Source organism: Oxyura jamaicensis, chromosome 2 (genome assembly GCF_011077185.1).
Source record: "Oxyura jamaicensis isolate SHBP4307 breed ruddy duck chromosome 2, BPBGC_Ojam_1.0, whole genome shotgun sequence".
Lineage (NCBI taxonomy): Eukaryota > Metazoa > Chordata > Aves > Anseriformes > Anatidae > Oxyura > Oxyura jamaicensis.
The window spans coordinates 11,057,399-11,079,826 of NC_048894.1; the positions used below are offsets into that span (position 1 = coordinate 11,057,399).

Below are 22,428 nucleotides of genomic sequence, written 5' to 3' on the forward strand. Positions count from 1 at the left end.
TACTACCCTAGTTTTTTAGCTGCAAGCAAAGAAGCATTTATAGAGGGGACAAAGCGGCTCCAACAGAGGACAACATTAGTCCCTGACTCATTAACAGAAAACTATATTCATATTAATTTCCATAGGATGACAATGGAAGACTAAAACGAGCCAAGAATGTCATAATGGAGGAAAAGATGGAACACTCACTGCAGGACAGATGTCCCAGTGGAGTATAAAAGGAGTTACTGCTACCACTCTAGCTCTAAAGCTTACCCTTTTTTAAAGAATTTAAAAAATAAGTGTTTTTAAAGTTTTTAATTAACATTAATTTTATTTTTTATTGCCAAAAAGATGCACAGAAAATATTTTACCCTGTTTGTCATGTCCTTAAGGGAATTTAGCAGGTTAAGCTAGAACTTCCCTGCTGGAAGACCAAGATGCTAAATCATCCTCATTTATGTGATATGGTAACATTAAAGTTATTCATTACCAATTTTTTTCTAGTATTCATATACGTAATTCTGAAGATCTAGTTTCTACAGAGGGTTTTTGACCATTGATGAAAGAAGTCTTTACTTGGCCATTACCAAGAGAAAAGAACTGGAAAGAACTACTGTCTCAACAACTAAAAGGTTAAGAAGAGAATCTTGCTCCAGTTTAAGAAGAGATGCTATTCTCAATCTTGTACACCGTGGAGAATTTTGAAGAACTGTTTTTCAAGAAGAATCAGCATCTTTAAACTACCCTTTTTAGGATACATATGCTTCCTGTACCTCAAGACTCCATACCAAAAATACCAACTTGGAGCAGAGTTAACCGCTTCTTAAGCAAGAGACTTACCAAAGCCGGGTCAAGGTAGCTGTGTGTGGTTGACCAGGTCTGTGGGGCAATTAAACTGTACAACGGAAACTGCTGTTGGGGGCTGTATACTGGAGGTAAGTAAAAGGATGTTGTGTAACGCTGCTGCGTGTAGAGGTTCATATCCAGAGGTCTATATCCATTCTTTGGCAAAAATGTGTTTATAGCTATTGCCTTTGCTTTTATCCTTGCCTGCAAAGGAGATCAGATTATTTATTACAGCAGCCTTTCAAATGTAATCAGGATGGTTCAAACTAGCAGATCTCAAACTGTACACTTGTCAGTCATTGCTCTCTCCTTCAAGGAAGGCAGGAACTGCTGAATGCTTCCCTGCTGGCCTGATGCTGGGTTGGACATACTGCTGCCAGAAGGGAGGAAAAGGAAAAGTATAACAGCATCTGCTACATTTCAAAACCAATCGCCAGGTCAAATGGCTGCTGAGATTGGACCACTTTTATATATATCAGAAAACACAAGTGGGCCCCCACAATAAAACAGAACATATGCACACATCTACACAGAAATAAAACTGAAAGCTCACTTACCTTAATGGGTTTTCCTTGGAAAGTTTTCACTTCTTCTCTAAGGTATCTGTAAGCCTTTAAAAAGTCATTGTAAAATTTGTCAAATATAGTTTAAACAAAGGCAAGTTAAGTTTTGACAGGCTAAGCCTAACAATAATTCTTGAAGTGTCCGTTAATGTTAGACTAAAGAAAACCCTCATATTTAATCTGTATTTGGCCAGATTTAAGTTATCACTGCAGAAGTGCTTCAGTAGCATTAAAACAAGATTTTAAGTCTTACAAATGAAGTGTTTCAATGCGTCATTTAAAATATCAATGCTCTTAGCACACAGTATTATAGCTTTGGCCAGGAAGCCAGGATATGCAAACAAGATAAAACTTAAAGGATTATGTTTAATAGTACTGATAACTGAGTATTAGCTAATGGGAAGCACTACTGATTTTTGAAGGATTTTTTTCTTAAGTTCTTACACATTTGTAATACAGCTTATAACACCTCTTCCAGGAGGGCCCATGTCAGGGGGGTTGGAATTTGATGATATTTAAGGTCCCATCCAACCTAAGCCATTCTATGATTCTATAACCCAGTCAATCTTTCCTCATTTCATCCTTGTTTCCTGTTATAATATCAAACGCTTCAAAAAAAAGTGTTACCTGCTGTGCATCGGCTTCTGATTCAAATGTGATGAACCAGTTGTCATTATAGGCAAACTCACAGTTGATAAACTTAGGCAAATTATCTCCTTTGAAAAGTGCTTCAACCTCCTAAGGAAAGCAGTTTTTGACAAGAAGGAAAAGTGTGGGAGAGAAGAAGTGGACAGAGAAAAGAAAACAACATTAAACAGGACTCTAGAACTCCTGGTAAGAAAAATTAAAAGCACTTTTCAGCTTACAGAACAGGAACCGAGAACTTGAGAACTACTTAACTCTCTGAGCTCCCTGGTAGTATGAAGACTGAAGAAATACAGGGAAGCACTTTCTATGCCATATCAAAAGCAGCTCCTGCTTGCTCCCTTCAGCTAGGGGAGATAAGCTATTTAGGCCATACAGAGACAAGTAAATTTGGCATCAAGTGCAGAATTCTTCTGAAAAGCGGTTGCACCTTATCACTCCTGCATAAAACCACTTCTTCCTCCCTCCTTTTGTGAGGCACCACTGTCCACAAGAGATCAGGAAGCTGATCCAGAACAACACATGTCCCTTGTTCCCAGATCCATGGTGCCACACAAACTTGTCCATACTGCATGGGATAGGAGATCCCTGACCTTCTGGCAGAAATTTGGAGATACACTTTAACACAAGCAGCTACAGATTATACAGACTAATACATTTGAGAGCAGGGTTTATGTTACCTGAAAAAAAAAAAAAAAAAACTATTTTTTATAGAGAAATACACCTTGGACTTTTATTATTTTGCATACTATTCAATTTTGTCACTGAATGGAGTCAACCAGCATCAAAAAGCAATGCAAAGCAATGCAACTTGGGAGGCCTTACAGCATGTCAGAACATTGCTGCTTCAACAAAGCCTGACCATGCTCAGCCAGAAAATGTATCCCGTTAAGACTGGCTGGTTAAGTCTAGGTTTTCCAGTCTCACAAGTTTAAGCACAATGTATAACACACTTCACTTCAGACTTCTCAGAACTTTGTTTTTGGTTTTAAGCATTTAAGACAGACCACCCAGCGCTAATATATCCAACCTGACAAACCGATGACAGTAAGAAAAACAATACATTATATTAAAAGCCAGGCAAGTCTTTGAAAGGCTACATTTCATTTTGAAAGTTAAAAGCAGCTGATATTTTTAAGCAGTGTACATAACACATCTAACTTCTTCCCTCTGATTCCTTTGAGTATTTTGTTTTGTGCTTCAGTCTCTCTAGGCCACTTATTTCTTTACTCTAAGTTTTTAATCTAGCAGTACTACTTACACATTCAAAGAATCAAGCTCACCACTCTTATACCTATTCCACTAGCCAGCAAGATGCTTAGTGACTTGACACCTTTACCTTCAGCATTGTGAAAAGGTTTGCAGAACTTTACAAACTTTACCCTGAAAAGGTGCACCAATGCCATTTTCCATTCCAAGATTTATCTCCTCTCATCTTTGTTTGGTACTTACCCAAATAGCTAAGAGCTAAGCGTGTATGGATAGGCCAGAGTCCAATAAAATGATTGTATCTCTATTGAACACAACATCAGTTATTCAGCCCTCTTTAGAGCTACAGATTTTACTGCAGTCTTTCCATGAGTGATATGCTTCTATCAAATATATTTATTATCCAAACAAACACTATAAACTAAGGCTTACAAATGCAGACAGTAATAAGAAACATAGTAAGAAATATGATGCTTTTATTAAAACCTGGGAAAAAAAATCTAACTTCCAAATATTAAGTAAGAAATATTCTTCTTACTAAACAGTTACTTACTTCAATGGGGGTAGATTCAGGTACTTCACGTAAAATCACAATACAGCGATTCTGATTTGGCCTAACTTTTTCTCCCTTCTCATCCACCTGGACTAAAGGCAACGCTAAGAGAAGAAAAAAAGTATTTTAGCTGTCAGCAATCATAATGGCTTTGCACACCAGAAGATGCTATTGACAAATTTTTACAACAAAATTTTGTGTGTTAAACTTTAAATATTTTCAAATATTAAGAAATAGCAGAAGATTGCTGATAATTTCAAACACGTGAAACTGAACAGACACGTTCCTCAAACTCTCCACTCTTTTCCTATGCTTCCAGACTAGGAAATCTCAGTTCACTTGTTATCCCTTTTAAGTCGCACATTGAGTCTTGCTCTTTCTTAATTCTTACTTTAGAGGTAATGTCCAGTAGTCTGTTCTGAGAACCTAAACTCACATTACTCTCATTTACATAGATCATTACTCAATACCTCAAATGTGAAGTAGCTTTTACAGGGCTACTGTTCCAAAAGCGTGATGGTCTAAACTGGAAGATGCCTGCTCTTTAAGCTTTACAGTAAAAAGGACGACATTTGATTGTAATACTTGACAAGCAAAATGAAAAGTTATTGAAAATCCTGATTAATAGTCCTACAGCAGTTACCAAAATGCATTCAAGCATTGAGCTATTTTTACTTACATCTCAGCACTTCAACAATCAAATCCATATCAGTACTGAGTTTCTTGACATGATCAAGGTTTGCTACTGTCATTATTGGCACATACTGATCACTGTCCATCTGTGATATAAGGTACATGTCACTGGCAAGATTTTCTCTGTTGGGAGAGAAAAAATGGGGACGTATCATAGACATAGCTTTTTATGATCTTTAATAAATTTGAGACCAAAACTCATTATCACAGGCTAGAAGACACATTCTTGCAGTAAGCTGTATTTTCAGTGTTTTCAGTTCCCCAGCCCATTCACTTTCCTTCATGCAACAGTATTGGCATCTTCCTGTTAAGGCAGCACATTACCCCCACAAACATGTAATACTGGTACACACTTATTACTTCAAATGACCACTGTTTGCAACAAGCAATGCAGGAACATATGGATTAGGAGTTTTTCTAGGTTACTAAAACAGGTGCTGAGGATTTTTTTTTTTTAATTTAGACACAAACACTGAGAACAAACGGCTTTGATAAGCTTGCATCAGTCTTTACTGGAATGTGTACGTTTCAAAGCTCTTAATTTTTTAAGCTGATCATTAAAAGATAAAGGAATCTACAGATGCAGGTACAAAAATCCCAGTCTGTTTCAAGCCAAATTAAAAAAAAATAGTTTACTCAAAGCTTATCAAATGGGTTAAACTACCCAGTTTTAATTTGCAAAAGAAACCCAGTAACAATACAAGTTGTTACACATTAGGTATATTTTAACAACTCTTACTTTAAAGCAATATATCTACTAGCTTAAATTTTACCCTCAGAAGTTTCATGGGAGCTTTAGGAGGTACATCAATATGATACTTTATCATACTGAAAGGACCATCAATATGATTTTTGTGCTACCTTCCCCAAATTCTCATCCTTTCCAATCAGTTTTAAGTGGTAGTTGTGAAATATATTAACATACATGCCAAACTTAGTACAAGATCTTGTTGGTAATTCACCAATTTGCTACATTTATACACATACCTAGATAAGCAGAATTCCAGTGTTTTTTTCAGTAATTCTCGTAGATCTTCCTGCCCCTCTGGCTGCAACTGTTCGTTTCCACCTAGAATTAAAAAAAAAGATTAAAATTTAGTTCTGCTATATTAAACAATAGATACTTTAATCAAGTCATCATATTTACTACTGGCTGTCTATCCAGTAAACAATTAAGTTCAGTAAACATTTGAGTATTGTAGTTCACTACCCAATAAAACTGCCAAGGTAACACTTAAATTAAGACAAAAGAAAACCATATATGTAGAAATTTGAAACAGCTTTAGAACAGCAGCTACAAACACATCCCAGTAAGTACTGAACTGATGTATCTCATCTACGTGTCTTCCAGCCTCAAGAAACTAGCCAATTTCTAGCTGACTAAACCCAAGAACACAGCAAGAACGCAATGCAAGAGGCATATCCATTCTTTCTTCTGTTCTTGCTCTAAATTCTTGATCTACTAATTCAGGAAAGGTTTTAAAAATGTAGTTATGAAATATCAACAGATGTGATCAATTAACAACAGAAATGTAATCATTAGCCACCTCTCAGCAAAGGAAAAGTAGTTTTTTTCTTACATCCAGAGCCTTCCAAGTTATTGCATGGAAAACAATTTTTGTTCATTTTAGTTTGGATCCAGTATGCTATAGTCAGTCAAGTGAAAGCTAAAAGTGTCAGTGGGAGAACACTTTAAAGACCAGAACTTTTATAAATTTCTAAAAGCCACACTAAGGCATTCAGTAATATGTTACACTATCAGGAGTAGTGTGGCCAGCAGGACCAGGGAGGTGACGTACCCTGTACTCAGCTCTGGTGAGGCCGTACCTCAAGTGCTGTGTTCAGCTTTGGGCCCCTCACTACCAGAAGGGCATCGAGGCCATGGAGCGTGTCCAGACAAGGGCTATGAAGCTGGTGAAGGGCCTGGAGCACAAGTCCTGTGAGGAGCGGCTGAGGGAACTGAGGTTGTTTAGTCTGGGGAAGAGGAGGCTCAGGGGAGACCTCATTGCTCTCTATAGCTACCTGAAAGGAAGGTGTGGGGAGCTGGGGGTCAGCCTCTTCTCACAGATAACCAGTGATAGGACCAGAGGGAATGGCCTCAAGTTCTACCGGAGGGGGTTCAGGTTAGAAACTAGAAGACCTTTCTTCTCAGAAAGAGCAGTCAGGAACTGGGACGGGTTGCCCAGGGAGGTGATGGAGTCACTGTCCCTTGGGGAGTTCAAGGAAAGGGTGGATGTGGTGCTTAGGGACAGGGTTTAGTAGGTGACATTGGCAGTAGGGTGATGGTTGGACCGGATGATCTTGGAGGTCTTTTCAACGTTAATAATTCTATGATTCTAAATGTAAGTTAGCTAAAGCTATTGCATACAAACTATTACCCTCTATACCCTTCCCTTCTTCAGTAACCTTCAACCTTTTCTTCAGCTCTCCTTAACCTTCCTTCTTCCTAATACAACTTTTAAATTTCCTGCCAGTATTGTCCTTCACATGTTCTATTTTGAGGTAGATAATGCCAACATCTGAAAAATATGTATGTCGCATACTAACCAGTGTTCCCTTTCCCCCATCTCCTCTTTCTTGCTTGGACAAAACCTAGCAAACATTATTTGATAAGACCAAAATTACATGCATTTTTAAATATAATAACGAAGAACAGACAATAGTTGGAAACACCTATATGACTATTTATTGAATAGAATAGATACAGCCTGCTGTTCAGCTGCTTAACACTATTCAACTCTTGTAAAAAATTAACTACCTCAGACAGGTAAAGCATATGCTGATTAAGTTCTAACATAAGTTGAGGAAAACTGTTCCCTTCTAGAATGCTAGGCATCATTAATGTAATTTCCATTTGCCAGTTATTATTTAATATTCCACAATAGCACCTTTAAGTAGAAGTGCCAAGAGAACTTTGTTTTCAACACAAGTAAGAATGATGCCAGCAACTGCGTCTACTTTCAGGTGTCTTTATTCCAAATATTATGGATGCTATTCTGGTTATTTAAAATACATGTTATCATCGGCTAGCCACAATAAATAAGGGGCAGACCTCTCAGGAATCTCAAAACAGAAACACCCACAGCACATTTTCCTCTTCATCCCTTATCTCAGTTGAACTAGTAATCCTACACAAATCTAGCAGACCTTCTGTCCATTTCAGTGAAATATAAGCATGGCTTAATCTCTACACTAGTTTCCAGAAGTTTCGTAAAACATGCCATCTGGTATAGACTACAATTGCTAACGGCTGTACTGAAAAAAAAAACACATGAAAGTCAAAGAAATTACATTAAGTTGTTGCTTATTTTAGCATCTTAAGTACAAGGCTCATCTTTAAACACACTAAATTTATCACATTAATACTTGTGAAAGACAAACAGTATGTGAATTTCATCTCAGCGCCTGACCCAATTAGAAGCACGCAGCTTGGACAGGTGGGTATCTAAATACAAATATCAGCACTAGGGACTTGCGTTCAAAATAATATTTCAGCAGACGATATTCGGTTACATACAGAACCAATTGTAACTTTTGATGTGAGGCCTATTAACTTGTGAGGCCTATTCTCTTAAGAGGAAGACTGTTTGCCAAACATGCCTGAGAGCAAAAAGGAGAGGTTTTTTTTTTTCCCACTAGGATGTGCCTACAGAATGCATATACTGAACAATTATATATATATATATATATATATATATAATCTTTTAACGGATGTTCATTGTTCATTCAACTCTTTTTTTTCCCCCTTTTAAATCAAGCCCAAACAACTATCAGCTTTCTGTTACCTGTCTGAGCGGTTTCATGCATAGACTCATACTCAGAATGATCGAGAGCCAAAGGGTTCATATCTGTCTGGTCTGACACCGGAACAGCTGGCGACGGCTCCTGCAGTTCTGTCAGCACTGCATTCTGATGCTTTTTGTCGCTGTCTCCATTGGCGTCCAGTCCTGCCGTGGAGATCACAGATGTAACATATTCAAAAATCTTCCTTCCAAGCACAGTAACATCATAGCTGAAACTAAATCTCAAGGGTCAGAGTTGCTTATATACTTGCATTTGTTTTTTAAATACAAAATAAAAGTTGAAAAGGTTCTGCACTGATTTTTAACTTTTGCTTGAGCAACAGCCTAAAGAGTATGTTATTCATACCTTCTTGCCTATGTTATTCGTACCTTCTTTACAGGAATCTGGAGGCTGGTCAGGTATTTCTTCCCACGTTTTGCTCACACTACCATCAGTGGCACCACTTGCTTCCAAATGTAACATATGATTTCCCCAAACCTTTGCATTAGGATTTAGCTCAGAAACCTTGGCTGATTCCTACAAAAGAAATTTTTATTTTGATTGAGCACTTTGTGGATACACAGCACACATCTGCGTGCATGCATATACATTTCAAAGAATAGCACCCGATACACATCTTAATACGGTAATGCCATGTGTTTTCACACCTGAACATATTGACTGAATTGACATCCAATAGTGGTTTTAAGTACAAAAACACCTGAATTGTGTAGCACAGAATTCATTTTCCTGATTAAGAACCACCAGAAAATACTAGCCAAGGGGCGCAAACTACAACAGACATTTCACTCTTTGCTTTTGACAGACCGATGCAACCTGAACTTGCTGTAGACTTTAGGCAAGTCTCCACCACACGTTAACAATAACAACAACTTTATTTCATCTGCTTCTGTGACAGAACAAAATAAGAAAAACACAAAACCATGCTTGGTTTGCCTTTGGACTCTCATTAGCACAGAAATAGTTTTAAAAAAAGCATTACAGAAAACTGCGTGCATGTGTGTGACAACTACCTTTACTTCCAGAGAAGAAAACAGCATTAACAAAAAATTAGGGTAGTTTTTTTCCTTGGGCAAGACAAAAAGGAACAAGTTATCAGTTCCAGTTAAGCCATCACAATCTACCTCCTTTAACCTGGACTGGAAATTGTTACATTTAACGGTAAAATAGAGAGATATATAACTATTATATGAAGAGTTATATTTGCACTTCAGAGACAGCTCTCTGCAGTGCCAACATCTACAATATTTTTTTGTAATAGTTTTCTCTTATTTTGCTACTGTTCAAGCAAAATGAATTATTTTATTCCATGTCCGTATCTCTGGTGTGTGTTAACATGATAAACATATTGTGAAACAGTACTACTCATGCTATCACATACTACTTAAACTTATTAAAATTTATTTTGTGAATGAAGGGATGCTAGGAACATCACATAGTTCAGTACCAGCACTTCAAATCTCCACAGAGCTTTGATAATTATGAACATTTGCACCCAGATAAGTTATTATTGTGCATGGAAAGCAAACCAAGAAGGTAGGAAAATAAAAGGAAATTCAACTTAAATGTGTGCATTGAATAACAGAAAAAGAGCTGTTAAAAAGTAGAAAAGATTTTGGACATGACTACTTTAATAGTAAGGATTCAAAGATGACAGCAAGTTCCACCAGTTTCCATTTTTTAATGTAAAAAGCTCCCCTAACAGATAAACTCAGCTGCTAGAGTGATCCACTGCTGGCACTGCAATAGCTGGGCAAGGTCAGAGCAGCTGCTGTAATGGTGCGGAGAACAATGCTAAGCGCTGGATCTGCTCAGAAGCAGAGGAAGAAGGGCAGGAGCTGCCACAGGTCATGTTTGTTGCTTTCTTACCCCAGCTAGCCAAGATGCATAGCTCATTCCCCATGCTTCTCCTGCAGCCATTCATTTCTACAGCACTTCAGAAGATGACCTCCAGAAGCGAGCAAAAGGTTTCATAACTGCTATCAAGCAACAACTTTAAGATTTCAGGAAATCCACAAACATTTCTTCCTATACAAAGGTAAAGAGCACTACTAACAGCCCTCCACATACTGAACTGGTCGTCTCAAATTCATCAAGAATTGAGAATTGGCAATCAAGATACTTTACCCTAGGTTTAAGCTTTCAGACATGGTAAACAATCAAAAAGGAAAGGAAATATCAATATTCAGTAACATTCTGTACTATTCTGTACATTCTGTTTAACATTACATTCTGCAAAGGAAAGAGATTGATCAGTTTCAGGACAAAAGAAACTCATATGAAACTGTTAACTACTTAAAGAAACCAAGGTTTGACTTAGTTTATTTCAATTACAGCTTCAGCTTCAAGCTTTAACATCAAAATCACTTCTGCAGAATACTTACAAGTTCATCTTCATCTTGCCATCCCCAAATACCAACATTTTCTGATGCTAGCAGTTGATAAGGGTATCTTCCCATGGCATATGATGCACCTGTTAAATCTTCAGTTTTGTTCTGGAAGTTTTTGCTACCTTTATGTCGTCTGGCATTCTTTACAGTTCTGTCAGAAATTTTATTGTTCCATAAAAAACCCATCAGATATTGACCATTATCTGCACTGACACAGTCAGAAAACAGCTGATGTGTCAAATCAGCACTGCCACCCTGCAGACTTATGAAGTGTGACCATATTTCAACTTGGGGATTTTGTCTGTCCGGTTGATAGGAACACTCTTGGTTACTCAATACGTCTTCCATCAGATCTAATACACACCTCTCACTGCCTCCCTGAAATCCTCCGGCAGCAGAAGAGGTGCAGTGTATTTCATATGAAGGAGTAGCAGCATATTTGTCTACCTGCTCTGGGTCAACAAAAGCTCCAAGCTCCATGTTTGAGGAAACCTTGTGATCTGACTGTTCACAACTTGTGGTCAAGTCATTCGTTTGAGTATTTAATACGTAACTGGTATTTCTCAGTTCAGTAGACTTGGCTTCTAACTGCTTTAAATTCCCAACAGTAAAGGCTTCTACTGTGCCAGCTGACAGACTAGCAGCAGTGAGGTTTTCCTCCGTTGAGTGGATACTGACACACTGTTTTATTTCATTCTGAAGATTGCGTTCATTTACATCACACACACTTTTTTCATGAGTTTCTGACTGTACTTCAGTAACAGGCCCAGAAGAAACTTGGGTATTCCTGAATTCTGGCTCTGGGCTGGCCCGGTTACATAACTGACTCTCTTCCATTGGTTTATGATGCACATGAGAATATGAATTTTGACACAATGAAGGTAAACAATCAAGGTCTGTATGAAAAAGATTAGTATCTTCAGAAGTTTTAGAGTCGCTTATTAATTTTACACTCTTGTACAAACAACTGTCCAAAACTGCAGGCGCAGCAAACCTAGAGCAAGTATTTTGTTCACAAGTCAAGTCTTTATGGAAATTTAAGGTGTTGCTGTCATGATCAGTAACATTTGCATCAGAATTCTGTTTTACATTTTCTGTCTTATTAATTGTTTCATTTGGATGAACTTCAAATGTTGTCTGTTTTGCAGATTCTATTCTATCCCCAGCTACTGCGTCCAGGTCAGTTCCTGCATTCCACTGATCTTCCACTGCATGGAAGGAACATGCAGCCTGTTGTTTGTTTTGTCTACAGTTCGAGTCCACTTTATTCATATCCTCACATTCCACAGAAACAGAAGAGACACTGTTTTTGTTAGCTGAATTTGAATAGTTGCATAATTTACCTTTATTCCCTAGTGACAGTTGTGAAATCTGAAATTCTAGGCTGTTTTCCTTTCGGAATATTTCATCTGTGCTTGTGTTATGAAGTTCACGAGATGCTAAAGCGCCACTTACCCATGATCGAGTTCTGCTCAGTCTACAAGCTTCCTCAAGCATGTCATCTTTTAGCTCAATGTTACTCATACAGACATCTTCTTGCATGACCCTTTGGCATGTGCCTTCAGCTGATGTCTTGGTTTCAGTGCAACCCTTAATTTGAGTTTGAAAATCAGAATTTTCTTCCAAGCTTTCATGCATATCAGTCATATTCAAAGTTTCACAGCTATGCAGAACTGTACCTGTGCATTTCTCTTTATCTTTCAAAAATTCTTCCAAAGCGCTGTGATGTTCACATGAGTCAGGAGCAAGCTTTTGGTTATTGCAGCACCTCCTTTGAAATATTCCCTTTTCCACAGGTGAGTTTTCTTCACTTACTGGCTTTAGGCAGCATTTCTCAGCAAAGTTTTCTACATGTTGACTCACCAAAAAAGAATCACGGCCCATTTCATGCAACTGTAATGATAGTTTAAAGTTATCCTTCATATTCTCTACCACTTGCTTAGTATTTACTTCCTTTGCAACACTTGAGGGATGAATGCTTACAATCTCAGAATCATTATTTCCCTCAATTTCCCCTGAATTGCCTACTCCAGTGTTTAACAATACACTAGAAGTATAATCACCAACACCTTTCATGTTTTCTGAATTAGGGCTGTTTTGGTCCTCTTTCGCAAGATCCAGAGTTTTTACAGAATCACAACTTCTATTAAGTGATTCATTCCAACTGACAGCATTAGCTATGTCATATTCCTCCTCTTGTTGATTCTCAGCAACAACTTCATTGTATACTTTTGCTCTTAAGCCAACTGTTCCTATACTGCCAGTGTTTAACGTATCCATCTGACACCTGTCAGCCAGTAAGTTACTGTAAGAAGATTGGGTGTCCATGCTACAATATTCCTTTGTTTCATTTTTCTGCATATTTGACCTGTCCTCTTTTGTACACACAATCAATTCTTTCTGTGAATTAAGCTTAGCTTCCACTTGTGCTGATTGCTGCACTGGAAATTCCTTCCCAGTGTCTAGAGGCTGTGCCATGCTGCACATTCCTTCGTCAGTAACAGCTGAGTTATCTATGTCTGCTGCAATCTCTTCATGCACAGTAGCTGGCACATCTTCATCCCCTCGCAGATCTTCAGCATCTACAACACAAAGGCTGTAAAACTCCCTATCTTTTGAATGTTGTCTGTTGTCTACATCAAGATAGGAAAAGGTTGGCGACGTCTGCCTATGTGAACTTGAAATATTTTGTGAGCTGTCACTCCTGTCGTCTTCAACATTTACTATAATTTCGTGCCGTCTTGAATGGCTGCATGTAACTGCATAATCATCCGGAGAATTTCTATTTAAGGAAATTTCATCCTGTAGGTCTTTGTCTATGACGGCCGGTACACATGAAGTAGAAATACGATATAGTGAACAATGCTCTTCTGCAGCTACATTTTCATTATTACTATTATTTTCTACATTGTTCATGTGCTGACCACTATTAATAGATTGTTTAGGTGCTCGTTTTTTAATAACCCCATCTTTCTTTTCTTCACTTTTCTGCAGACTTCTGTACCCACCAGAGACCTTCAAGAGGTGACTAAAGGAACTAAAGAAGCTTAAAGGTCTGTCATATGATCTCCTAGAGCTCTCACAGTGACTGTTCTCCATGCTTTTGTATGACCGATACTTTGCTTTTCTATCCCAGAGCCCAGATTTAGAATTTGACACTGCGCAATCACCAGTACAAACGCATTCAGTGCCAGCTATCCCAGCCGCCCCGTTAACCGTCCTTCCCACTGTATGCAGATCCTTGCTGTCTACAGTTCCTAAAATTGAAGATAAAGTTTTACTTATCCGCGAGTCTGGTGCTTCCTCTTCCACAGATTTTTGTAACAAGCCAGTCTTCTCCTCATTTGTGCTGTTACTCAACTCCTTACTGAAGCAGCAGCCCATGTTCAATTACTGTCAAAGGAGCCTTCTCATTGCAAATCACCTTCCTCTATACGCTAAGCTAGCTTTCTACTGCTACTGAGGAGACAAGCCAACACCCAGCTGCCAAAAATAGCACTTTAAAACCATGCAGGGGTTCATATGTCAGTGCCACTCAAAGTCCAAATCCCAGTTGCTGAGCAATGTTTTAGTATTTCATCATATGCGCTGCAATATTCAAGCCAAATAATTTTCCTAATGAGATTACAGTCTGTTTACAAGTATTACTAAGTCTTACGAACTTCCATTGTTTAATTTCCTGAAGGTTCCTTCATCCAAATCATTAAAATATTTAAATGACATCTTTCACAATGTCTGTGTGCCAAAAAAGCTGCCTGCCTTCAAGCTTAATGTGATTCCCACTTTCTATACTAGGAAAAATGCAGTCTGGCTTCACATGTTTAAACCTGATTTGAAGACTAAATTAGTGGAAGCTATTAGATCAAACAAGTTTTGTGCCATTTTCTCCTTCTCTTCCCTCCCCCTAGAGCTGAATCTACACCGAGATGACTTCTTTAGGAAAAACAGGCTAAAGATAGATAAGACCTCATGTATTCCATTGAACACTCATTGTATGTTATCAGAAGCTAGTTCTGTTCCAGGATTTTTTTTTATCGTTATCTGTGTGAAGAAAAAAAAATCCCTCAGTGAATTACAGCACTGGAAGAGGCCTCACAATCATCTAGCCATCTTGTGGAACGGTGGCAGGATTAATTATATTTAATCTTCCCCCCAGAACTGTGTATTTTTACAAAAAAAAACTCTGAAGATTTTAGTAGTTTGACCAGATGCTGCTTCTTCCAGAAGTCTGTCAACAGTAAGTTTTGTTTATTGTGCGTAAACTGACTTCTATCCTGACAGCACAGACCATCTCTATGAATACTTTTAAATACTGGAGGGCTTCTGCTACTTTAAGTCCCTTCATATGTTAAAAAAGTGATTCTCCTTCAAAAATAAAAGCCCAATAAAAAACTGAAAATGCCCGAACTTTTCTGTTCTAAACAGAGTTGCTCGTATTTGCTCTTATTTGGCTTTACACCATTTATATCTCCTCTCAAATCCAGCAGTATCATTTTGAATTTGGAGCCCCTCCATCAGAGAGCTTGCAGACTCTAAGGCCACTCTACCCCACCCCTTAAAATGTACTGAAAACACTGATGGAGGCAGGACAAGACAGACCCTTGGAGTACCTATTTCAGATGTTCTTTCAGCCAGACATCGAACTGAGTGCTATTTTTAATTGGTCATGCACCTTATGGCAAGTTCAATCAAGATGTATTTGAACTAGACTTTTGATTTAGCCTGGTAGTTTGCCTTCACTGTATTCATACGGCTGCGTATATGGGTACTAGTACTAATTAGTACCCATATACTAACTGGAACTAGATCTAGTTTAATTAATTTTCACTGTAAACTATACTCGCAGGGTAACTGTTGCTTAACACATCTAGATCCATGCTTTGGTTTTCCATTTTATTTTTTTTTTAAACATGATTGTCATTGTAACCTACTTTACAGCTGCTTTCATGGCAAGTCATGGCAAGTCATTATAATAAGGCTTCGGACATGATTCGGTCTTATTTAAGTGATCGTTATGGTCCCAGTCACTGCCATATTGTAATCTTACAGTATTTTGTGAACTGTAGTAAAATTTTGTACATTACAGTGTTGCAAACTTCCAAGACTTCAGGATTTTTTTGTAAACCAGAGAAGCCCATAGTCACTTCTTTCAACCTTCCTTACTTCCTTTACTCCAACAGAAAAACCTACTACTGTCAAGATAGCAGTATATGTAGCTGTTGCTTGATTGTAATTAAATTAAGCATTAGCTCTTTTTACTCATTCATGTCTAGCAAGTAAATAAGGTTTACATCTGTTTAATGAACCAAAAAGGAAGCAAGCTTTCTTTGTTCCGTATTGAAGAGTGAGGGGAAAAAGATGATGCTGCGCTGAACCACAGTAAGCAGAAGTAAGCTTAGAAGAAGAAGAATTAAAATCAGGTAGAAAGCAGAAAAAAAAAGGTATCGCTATCCCAAACTGTTTGCAATCTTTTGACAATAACTTGCAAGTACAAGGTAGCACTGTGCAAATGCAGAAGCACTCTTGAAATTCCAATGTTTCACTTCAGACAGCCTCCGCTGCCGTCACCATGAGGTACTCCTGTAGCAACAACAGTGGAGTTTACAAATTTAGTAGCATAAACCAGACTAGAGGCCCGTTGTCCCATAAACCTGACAGGTAATGCTTAAGGGATAATGCACTCTCCAAAGCAGGGTGAGAATCCACACCCATTCACCTTTTTTCCTAATACAGCATGAAATGTTATTCTCTGGAGCTTTCATGAGATATTCAAATATTTATTTCAAGCAGCTTCTTATCCTCCTCCTCCTATATCCTGTACACAAATGCTCTGTGTAACACACGAAAGTGTAAAGCTGTAATAATGAAGCTGCCAGCATAGCTTTTTCTCCCCAGACAAGCGTTCGGGTTGCAGGACAAAGGAATCAAAGAAAATGATGTTTCAGATTGTGAAGCACAGGTTATATATTTAAATGCCATGTACATTTCAGTGCCTTTGGCAGACTCAGATTAGTACCTACAAACGAACCATACTGGCTAAATTTCAGGGGAAAACTCCTACTCACCACTAATCCTCTCTGACCATTAAAAAGATTACTGAATTGGCTAGGAAATAAATACATTCCTGCCTAGCAAGTCCACTTTGAAATCACAGAGTAACAAGAGAAAGGCTACCCTGCCCCCCAGGTTGTCTAACACACCAAGCCTTCCAAGCACCTGCAGCTATATTACTCTTAAGGATAGGAAGTCTGATGCATCATTGCTGCCATCTGCTGCATTTTTTTTTAATTCTCCCCTGGGACAAAGTTATTCAAGCTGCATCCAGCTTGATTCAGACTTAAAGCTACGCCAAGGCACTCCCCTCTTTAGCATTCCCTGGAACGAAGTGCAGGGAAAGGGGGAGGGGGTTGTTAGTAAGAGCTTTTGTTGTTGTTTTGTTTGAAGAAATGCCATGGACAAACAATTCAGCTGTTTTTAATGTCTGCATAAATCCACATCAGTACTTGCAAAGTTTCTAACTTCTCAGAAAACTCTCTTGTCAGGTAAAGAAGTAGCATGATTTTCCCCTCTGTGATACAGCCATTACTAAGTACATGCTTTCTGGAGAGGAACTGAGAGCCTTTAAAAGACAGACCTGGGCAAAGTCCACTCCTCTTGTGCCTTAACAAGCAATTCTGCTATCAGCTAATGGAGAGAAAATGGCAGAAGCAGTTCAGGCAAGCAGAAGGTTCTTCTGGTTTTCCCATACCCTTCTCCTTATGCACAGAGGTGCATTCTGTACACGTTCCTTTGGATTTTATCTAAGCACCCATAGCAAACACGAATCCACATTTCTCATTAACTTCCAAGACTCACCAAGTCTTAAAAGTCTTCTAAGCTAACACCTCCACCTGGCTTGAAAAGCACTACCAAAGCTAACAGAATTTGTGCTTTAACGCTTCAGAGTCTGATTCAGTGGAGTGAGGCATTTGTATCTGCCTTTTTTTTCTTTTTCTTGCAATTGTGGTTCTTGTGTATGTATTTTTCATATACTCAAGGTTTCCCCTTCCCATGAAACAGAACTGCTCTGAAGCAGCACTTTCACAGCTTGATTTTTTTAATTAGTATTTCAGTCATATATGCTGCATATATCTACGTAGGACACCATCGGTCAACGTACTTATTAACAGGAGTCTACCTCCAACCTACTTTCATTTCTACATGCATCTGTTAACGCTCTCAAGGAATAAGGGTTTGTATCTATACAGAGACTGTATTTTAAAACTAATGCCTACAAGGCTATCTGTGAAGTTACAATAGCACATGTTAAAACAGTCCTTACAACCTTCTGACATTTAACTTCATTTATCCTTTTCCAACAGTAAAGCCATGCAACTGTAATCGGTCCTTAAACAGTTACCCTACACTTCCAGGCAACTGCCTGGTGTCATGCCCACCACCAGTGACAGGAAAAGGGCAGAGCAGCATCATGACAGACATCGCAATGACATTACTGCGGGTTGCAGGAAGACAGCTGATCAGACTGCTTAACTTTCCCTCAGTACATCAAGGTTAAGTGGACCGTTTAAATATGCACATTTTACACATCAAGGCAATTTTAAAATAGCATTATTAGAAGTCACCTAAACATGCAGTGCTATTAAATACTTTTCTTATATCCTAAATGTCTGACTGTGCAACAGAAAAAAGAACACTAAGCAACAGCGATGCTCCAAGATGCGATACTGCACATGTTTGGTTTAAGGTCTGATCCTCCCATCTCTTGTTTAAAGCTATTCATGACCTCTTGAATTATTAAATATCACCTACATGTTATACAAACCGTTACTTAACTCTTAATTGGCACATACTGTCATACTGTATGGAGTCAAATGGTCTCAGAATTATATGCTATTCTGAATTTTTGCTCAGGGCCTTGTCTTGAATCTAATTTCCTCAGTCCCCTGTAAATTCTATCAGGCTTATTCTTGAAATTCTTGAATGGGCTGAAAAAGAATTTTTGAACATAACATAGTAGCTTGTACACCCAAGACTTCATTTCATATTAACTGCTGTGAAAAAATTCTTACCAAGTTACAATCAAGTCCCATCTTAAGTTTTCAAACTTGGTAGCTATTTTTCTTGGGCTTAGAAACAACAATTTGACTGAACTTGTATTTACAGTAATTATGAACACTGGCAAAAGCCGGCAAACCACAGCAGTTTGATTTTCCACTAATAGAAAGCCATGACAGCACCTGATAGTTACTGAGTTAGACAGTATGGGTGATGTGCACTTCACAATCAGACAGCACGGTTTAGAAGACCCCCCTGCACCCCCACCCTTAACCTTCTCCACTGGAATAAACATTTGCAGAAGCAGCTGCTGCTTTCTGAAATTAAGCTTTAGAAAGGATTCTTGTCAATGTCCAGATTAGGTCTCTGATTCAGCTGATCAATTAAAGAAAATTCTCTGGTCCTCGGAAAGTGCTCTAGAGGCCACATTCAAATGACAGCATGGCAGGAGAAGAGTTTCGGGTCAATGTACTAGGTAAGACTAACACTAAAGGTTAGGTAAGTCCTGTCTGGCAGAGAGAGGTCATACAAGGTACCTCCATCATGGGATTTGGATCTCTAGTAGCAAAGGGTTACTGATCAAAAGTCAAAGGAGTGAGCGAAAAGAGGAACATTTCTCAAACACAGACTTTCCTGGGTCCAGTTTGACAAGGGTTTTCTCAAACAGAATTATCAGGATACAAAAAAAAAAAAAGAAACTCTAGAGAAACTGTTTAAAATGAAACACCTAGTGTACTGTGTTATTTTAAGACAAAAGAAAAGACTGCCTCCCTCACCATCAGGTTAAGACTCCGAAAATTATTAGTAAGTGACCTCTGTATCACTAACATAAGCAACCCTGGCAAAAGACTTCTGGAGGGCTCCGTCATGAGTCACAACGCCAAAACTTGAGTCTGAAATCAGTTACTACTATCTGTTCAACGTTACTAACAGTAGAGCACGTGTTATGTTTAGGTTCTGCCAAAGAAAACAGACCAAATGTAGTGATAATTAGACTAATTTAATATTTAAAGGTATAATAAATACATTATATATGCACTCTGGGGAAATATTTTTCCAGAATTTAAAGAGCTGCATGAAAATTCCCAGTTCTGCAGCTTTCCTCCTGAAGTGCCAGAAAAACACTCAGACTAAGTATCACCTGATCCTAGCAGCACAGCATAGCCAAGTTAGCTAGGGAACATAATTCAGCAAATTTCTTTTAAAGGTATTTAAAAAGACTCCTAGAAGTCTTGCCAGATACCATGGAAGTATGGCTTCACATCAAATACACACTGGAGGACGGATCACCAAAGACATGATGTATCGGCCCCGTGGAAAGTGATCTGGGAGTTTTGGTCGATGGCGAGATCAGTGTGAGCCAGCAGTGTGCCCTGGCAGCCAAAAGGGCCTGATGTACCCTGGGTGCATCGGGCACAGCATGGCCAGCTGCTCGAGGGAAGGGATTCCCACTCTGCTCTGCGCTAGTGCGGCCTCACCTTGAGCACTGGACATAAAACTATGAGAGAGTGTCCAAGGGAGGGCTATGAAGATGATGAAGGTGTCTAGAGGGCAAGATGTAAGAGGAGCGTCTGAGGTCCCTTGGTTTGTTGAGCCCCGAGCAGAGCAGGCTGAGGGGAGGCCTCATGGTGGCCTGCAGCTCCCTCACAGGGAGCGGAGGGGCAGGCGCTGAGCTCTGCTCTCTGGGGACAGCGACAGGACCCGAGGGAACGGCATGGAGCTGGGACAGGGGAGGGTCAGGCTGGGGGTTAGGGAAAGGTTCTGCACCCAGAGGTTGTCAGGCACTGGGACAGGCTCCCCAGGTCACAGCACTGAGCTGCTGGAGTTCAATAAGCATTCAGCCAATGCTCTCAGTCACCTTGTCTGGTTTTTGGGTGGTCCTGTGTGGAGCCAGGAGTTGGATTCCATGATCCTTGTGAGCCCCTTCCAACCCTGGATATTCTATGATAAAACTATACCTCTTTGCAGGCTAAGACAAAGCCTTGCCCTCTGATCTCAAATAAGAAGGAACAGCAGGCAACTTCAGTTAACCTGTAGTATGCACTTGCTAAATGTAATAGAATCACAACTTCAGAAGGTTTTCTCCTTCTTACCTACCACACTCTTGGAGAGATACAACTGTCTTCAGAAATTTTACTCAAACTATAACATTGTTATAGTTTGCAAAACTTGCAAACGAAGTTCTGAAACACTGGTAAAATACACTCATGCATGAAAGAGACCTCCTTTAAAAGAGGGTGACAGCATGTATTGACAAGAATTCTGATATAACAAAATAACCTTGTGATACTATGCATATGGAAGTATAAAACTAGCACAATTTAAAAAAGAAAAATTTGAAAACCTACAGAACCCATCTTTTGGGAATAAAATATTCCAAAAAATATTCAGAAAAGCAAAAGCATTCCTCTCAAAACAGTAAGTTATTTGAAATGCATTATAGCACTACAGCTAGATTCCAGGATATCCATATTGACATTAAAATAATGGATTCATCTTCTGCTAAGAAACTGAGCAGTTTTCCTTAAACTACAAGAAACGGTTAGTCTTTCTCCAAGTATGAAAGAACTGAAATTGAGATTTAGATCCAAGTTTACACGTACCTTTATAAACTTAAGAATACTAAATTATAAGAACTACCATCAATGCAAATACTAATCAAACCACCTCTAATACCAATGCACTTGTTAAAAGTGCACTGAAAGTTGCAAGTCTGTGGCAAATAGCCTCTTAATTAGGCTTACACATTGGTTGAAGCATGTGGCAAAATAACTTTCAGAACTTCAAGGGCTTCTTGGAATTAAGAACCTGAATAATCAAAAAAAGGTTCAGTGGTTTTTTTTTTGGCACAAAAGTGGGCTCAACTTACTCCTCTACTGTCAAATGGAAGAAATTCACATCTGAGAAAGGTAAGAAAATACAGGAGAGATCACAGAAGAGCCAACATTTTTTTTTGAGGGAAAGGGGGTGCAGCATACAGAACACCAGCTCAGTTAGTTAAGCAAAACATAAGTCTGAAGTGTATTTGAAAACATTTCTTAGTGCTTGCTGCAAAGTAAGTTTAAGCAGCAAGTATCCACTAATGCACAGTAAAGATTAAGTGCCTAGCAGAATATGCAGTGAAATCAAACCCTCCAAGACGTTCCAAGAGGAAACATTCCTCCCAATATACAATTAACTATCAAAGATGAAAACATAACATTATGAGTAAAGCTTATACAAAAATCAAGCATTCAATCTACTTGAAAACATCTGTAACATTTACTGCAACATATATTCACAGAGTACTATCCACTGTATTATCTGCCAAAAAGCATCCCATAAAGCAGCTTACCGGATCCTGCACAGCAGCACCGCAGCAGCAGCACATGCCATTTGGCAGAACTGACTGAGCAATTCCTATTGCAGGAGACCATTTCTTATTTTTAAGGGTTTATATTTTTTCAGTTATAGATGCATGACAAGTGCATTTGCTACACGTTAATCTGTGAGCCAGACCCCAAGTCAAGACTGGCAGTACAATTCCTGTATAGCTACAAAGCCCTGTACCTCACTGAGTGAAAAACTGAGTTTATTTATATCCTCTGTAGGGTTGATAAAAAGTTAAGGCTCCTACCAGGTACGGATATGTAGCCACCTTCAATAACTCTGTCCTAGGATTTTATGTTGCAATACTATCATAGCCCAC

The 22,428-nt window shown here is 38.8% G+C and overlaps 1 protein-coding gene across 4 annotated transcripts in view; it reads right to left on the minus strand.

Annotated features, from left to right (window-relative positions):
- LARP4B (La ribonucleoprotein 4B) overlaps window positions 1-22,428 on the minus strand; it is a 56,680-nt gene that overhangs the window by 16,198 nt on the left and 18,054 nt on the right. For 2 of the 4 annotated variants that reach the window (XM_035317145.1, XM_035317144.1), the window contains exons 1-9: window positions 10,680-14,092; window positions 8,664-8,811; window positions 8,277-8,438; window positions 5,479-5,560; window positions 4,478-4,614; window positions 3,799-3,902; window positions 2,019-2,129; window positions 1,386-1,439; window positions 823-1,032 (exon numbers count right to left, since the gene is read on the minus strand). In XM_035317145.1, the coding sequence (XP_035173036.1) occupies window positions 823-1,032; window positions 1,386-1,439; window positions 2,019-2,129; window positions 3,799-3,902; window positions 4,478-4,614; window positions 5,479-5,560; window positions 8,277-8,438; window positions 8,664-8,811; window positions 10,680-14,069 (4,398 nt within the window). In that variant the 5' untranslated portion in view covers window positions 14,070-14,092. Of the gene's footprint in view, window positions 1-822; window positions 1,033-1,385; window positions 1,440-2,018; window positions 2,130-3,798; window positions 3,903-4,477; window positions 4,615-5,478; window positions 5,561-8,276; window positions 8,439-8,663; window positions 8,812-10,679; window positions 14,093-22,428 lie in introns of those variants that run through there. The other 2 variants (XM_035317147.1, XM_035317146.1) reach the window with 1 other exon arrangement.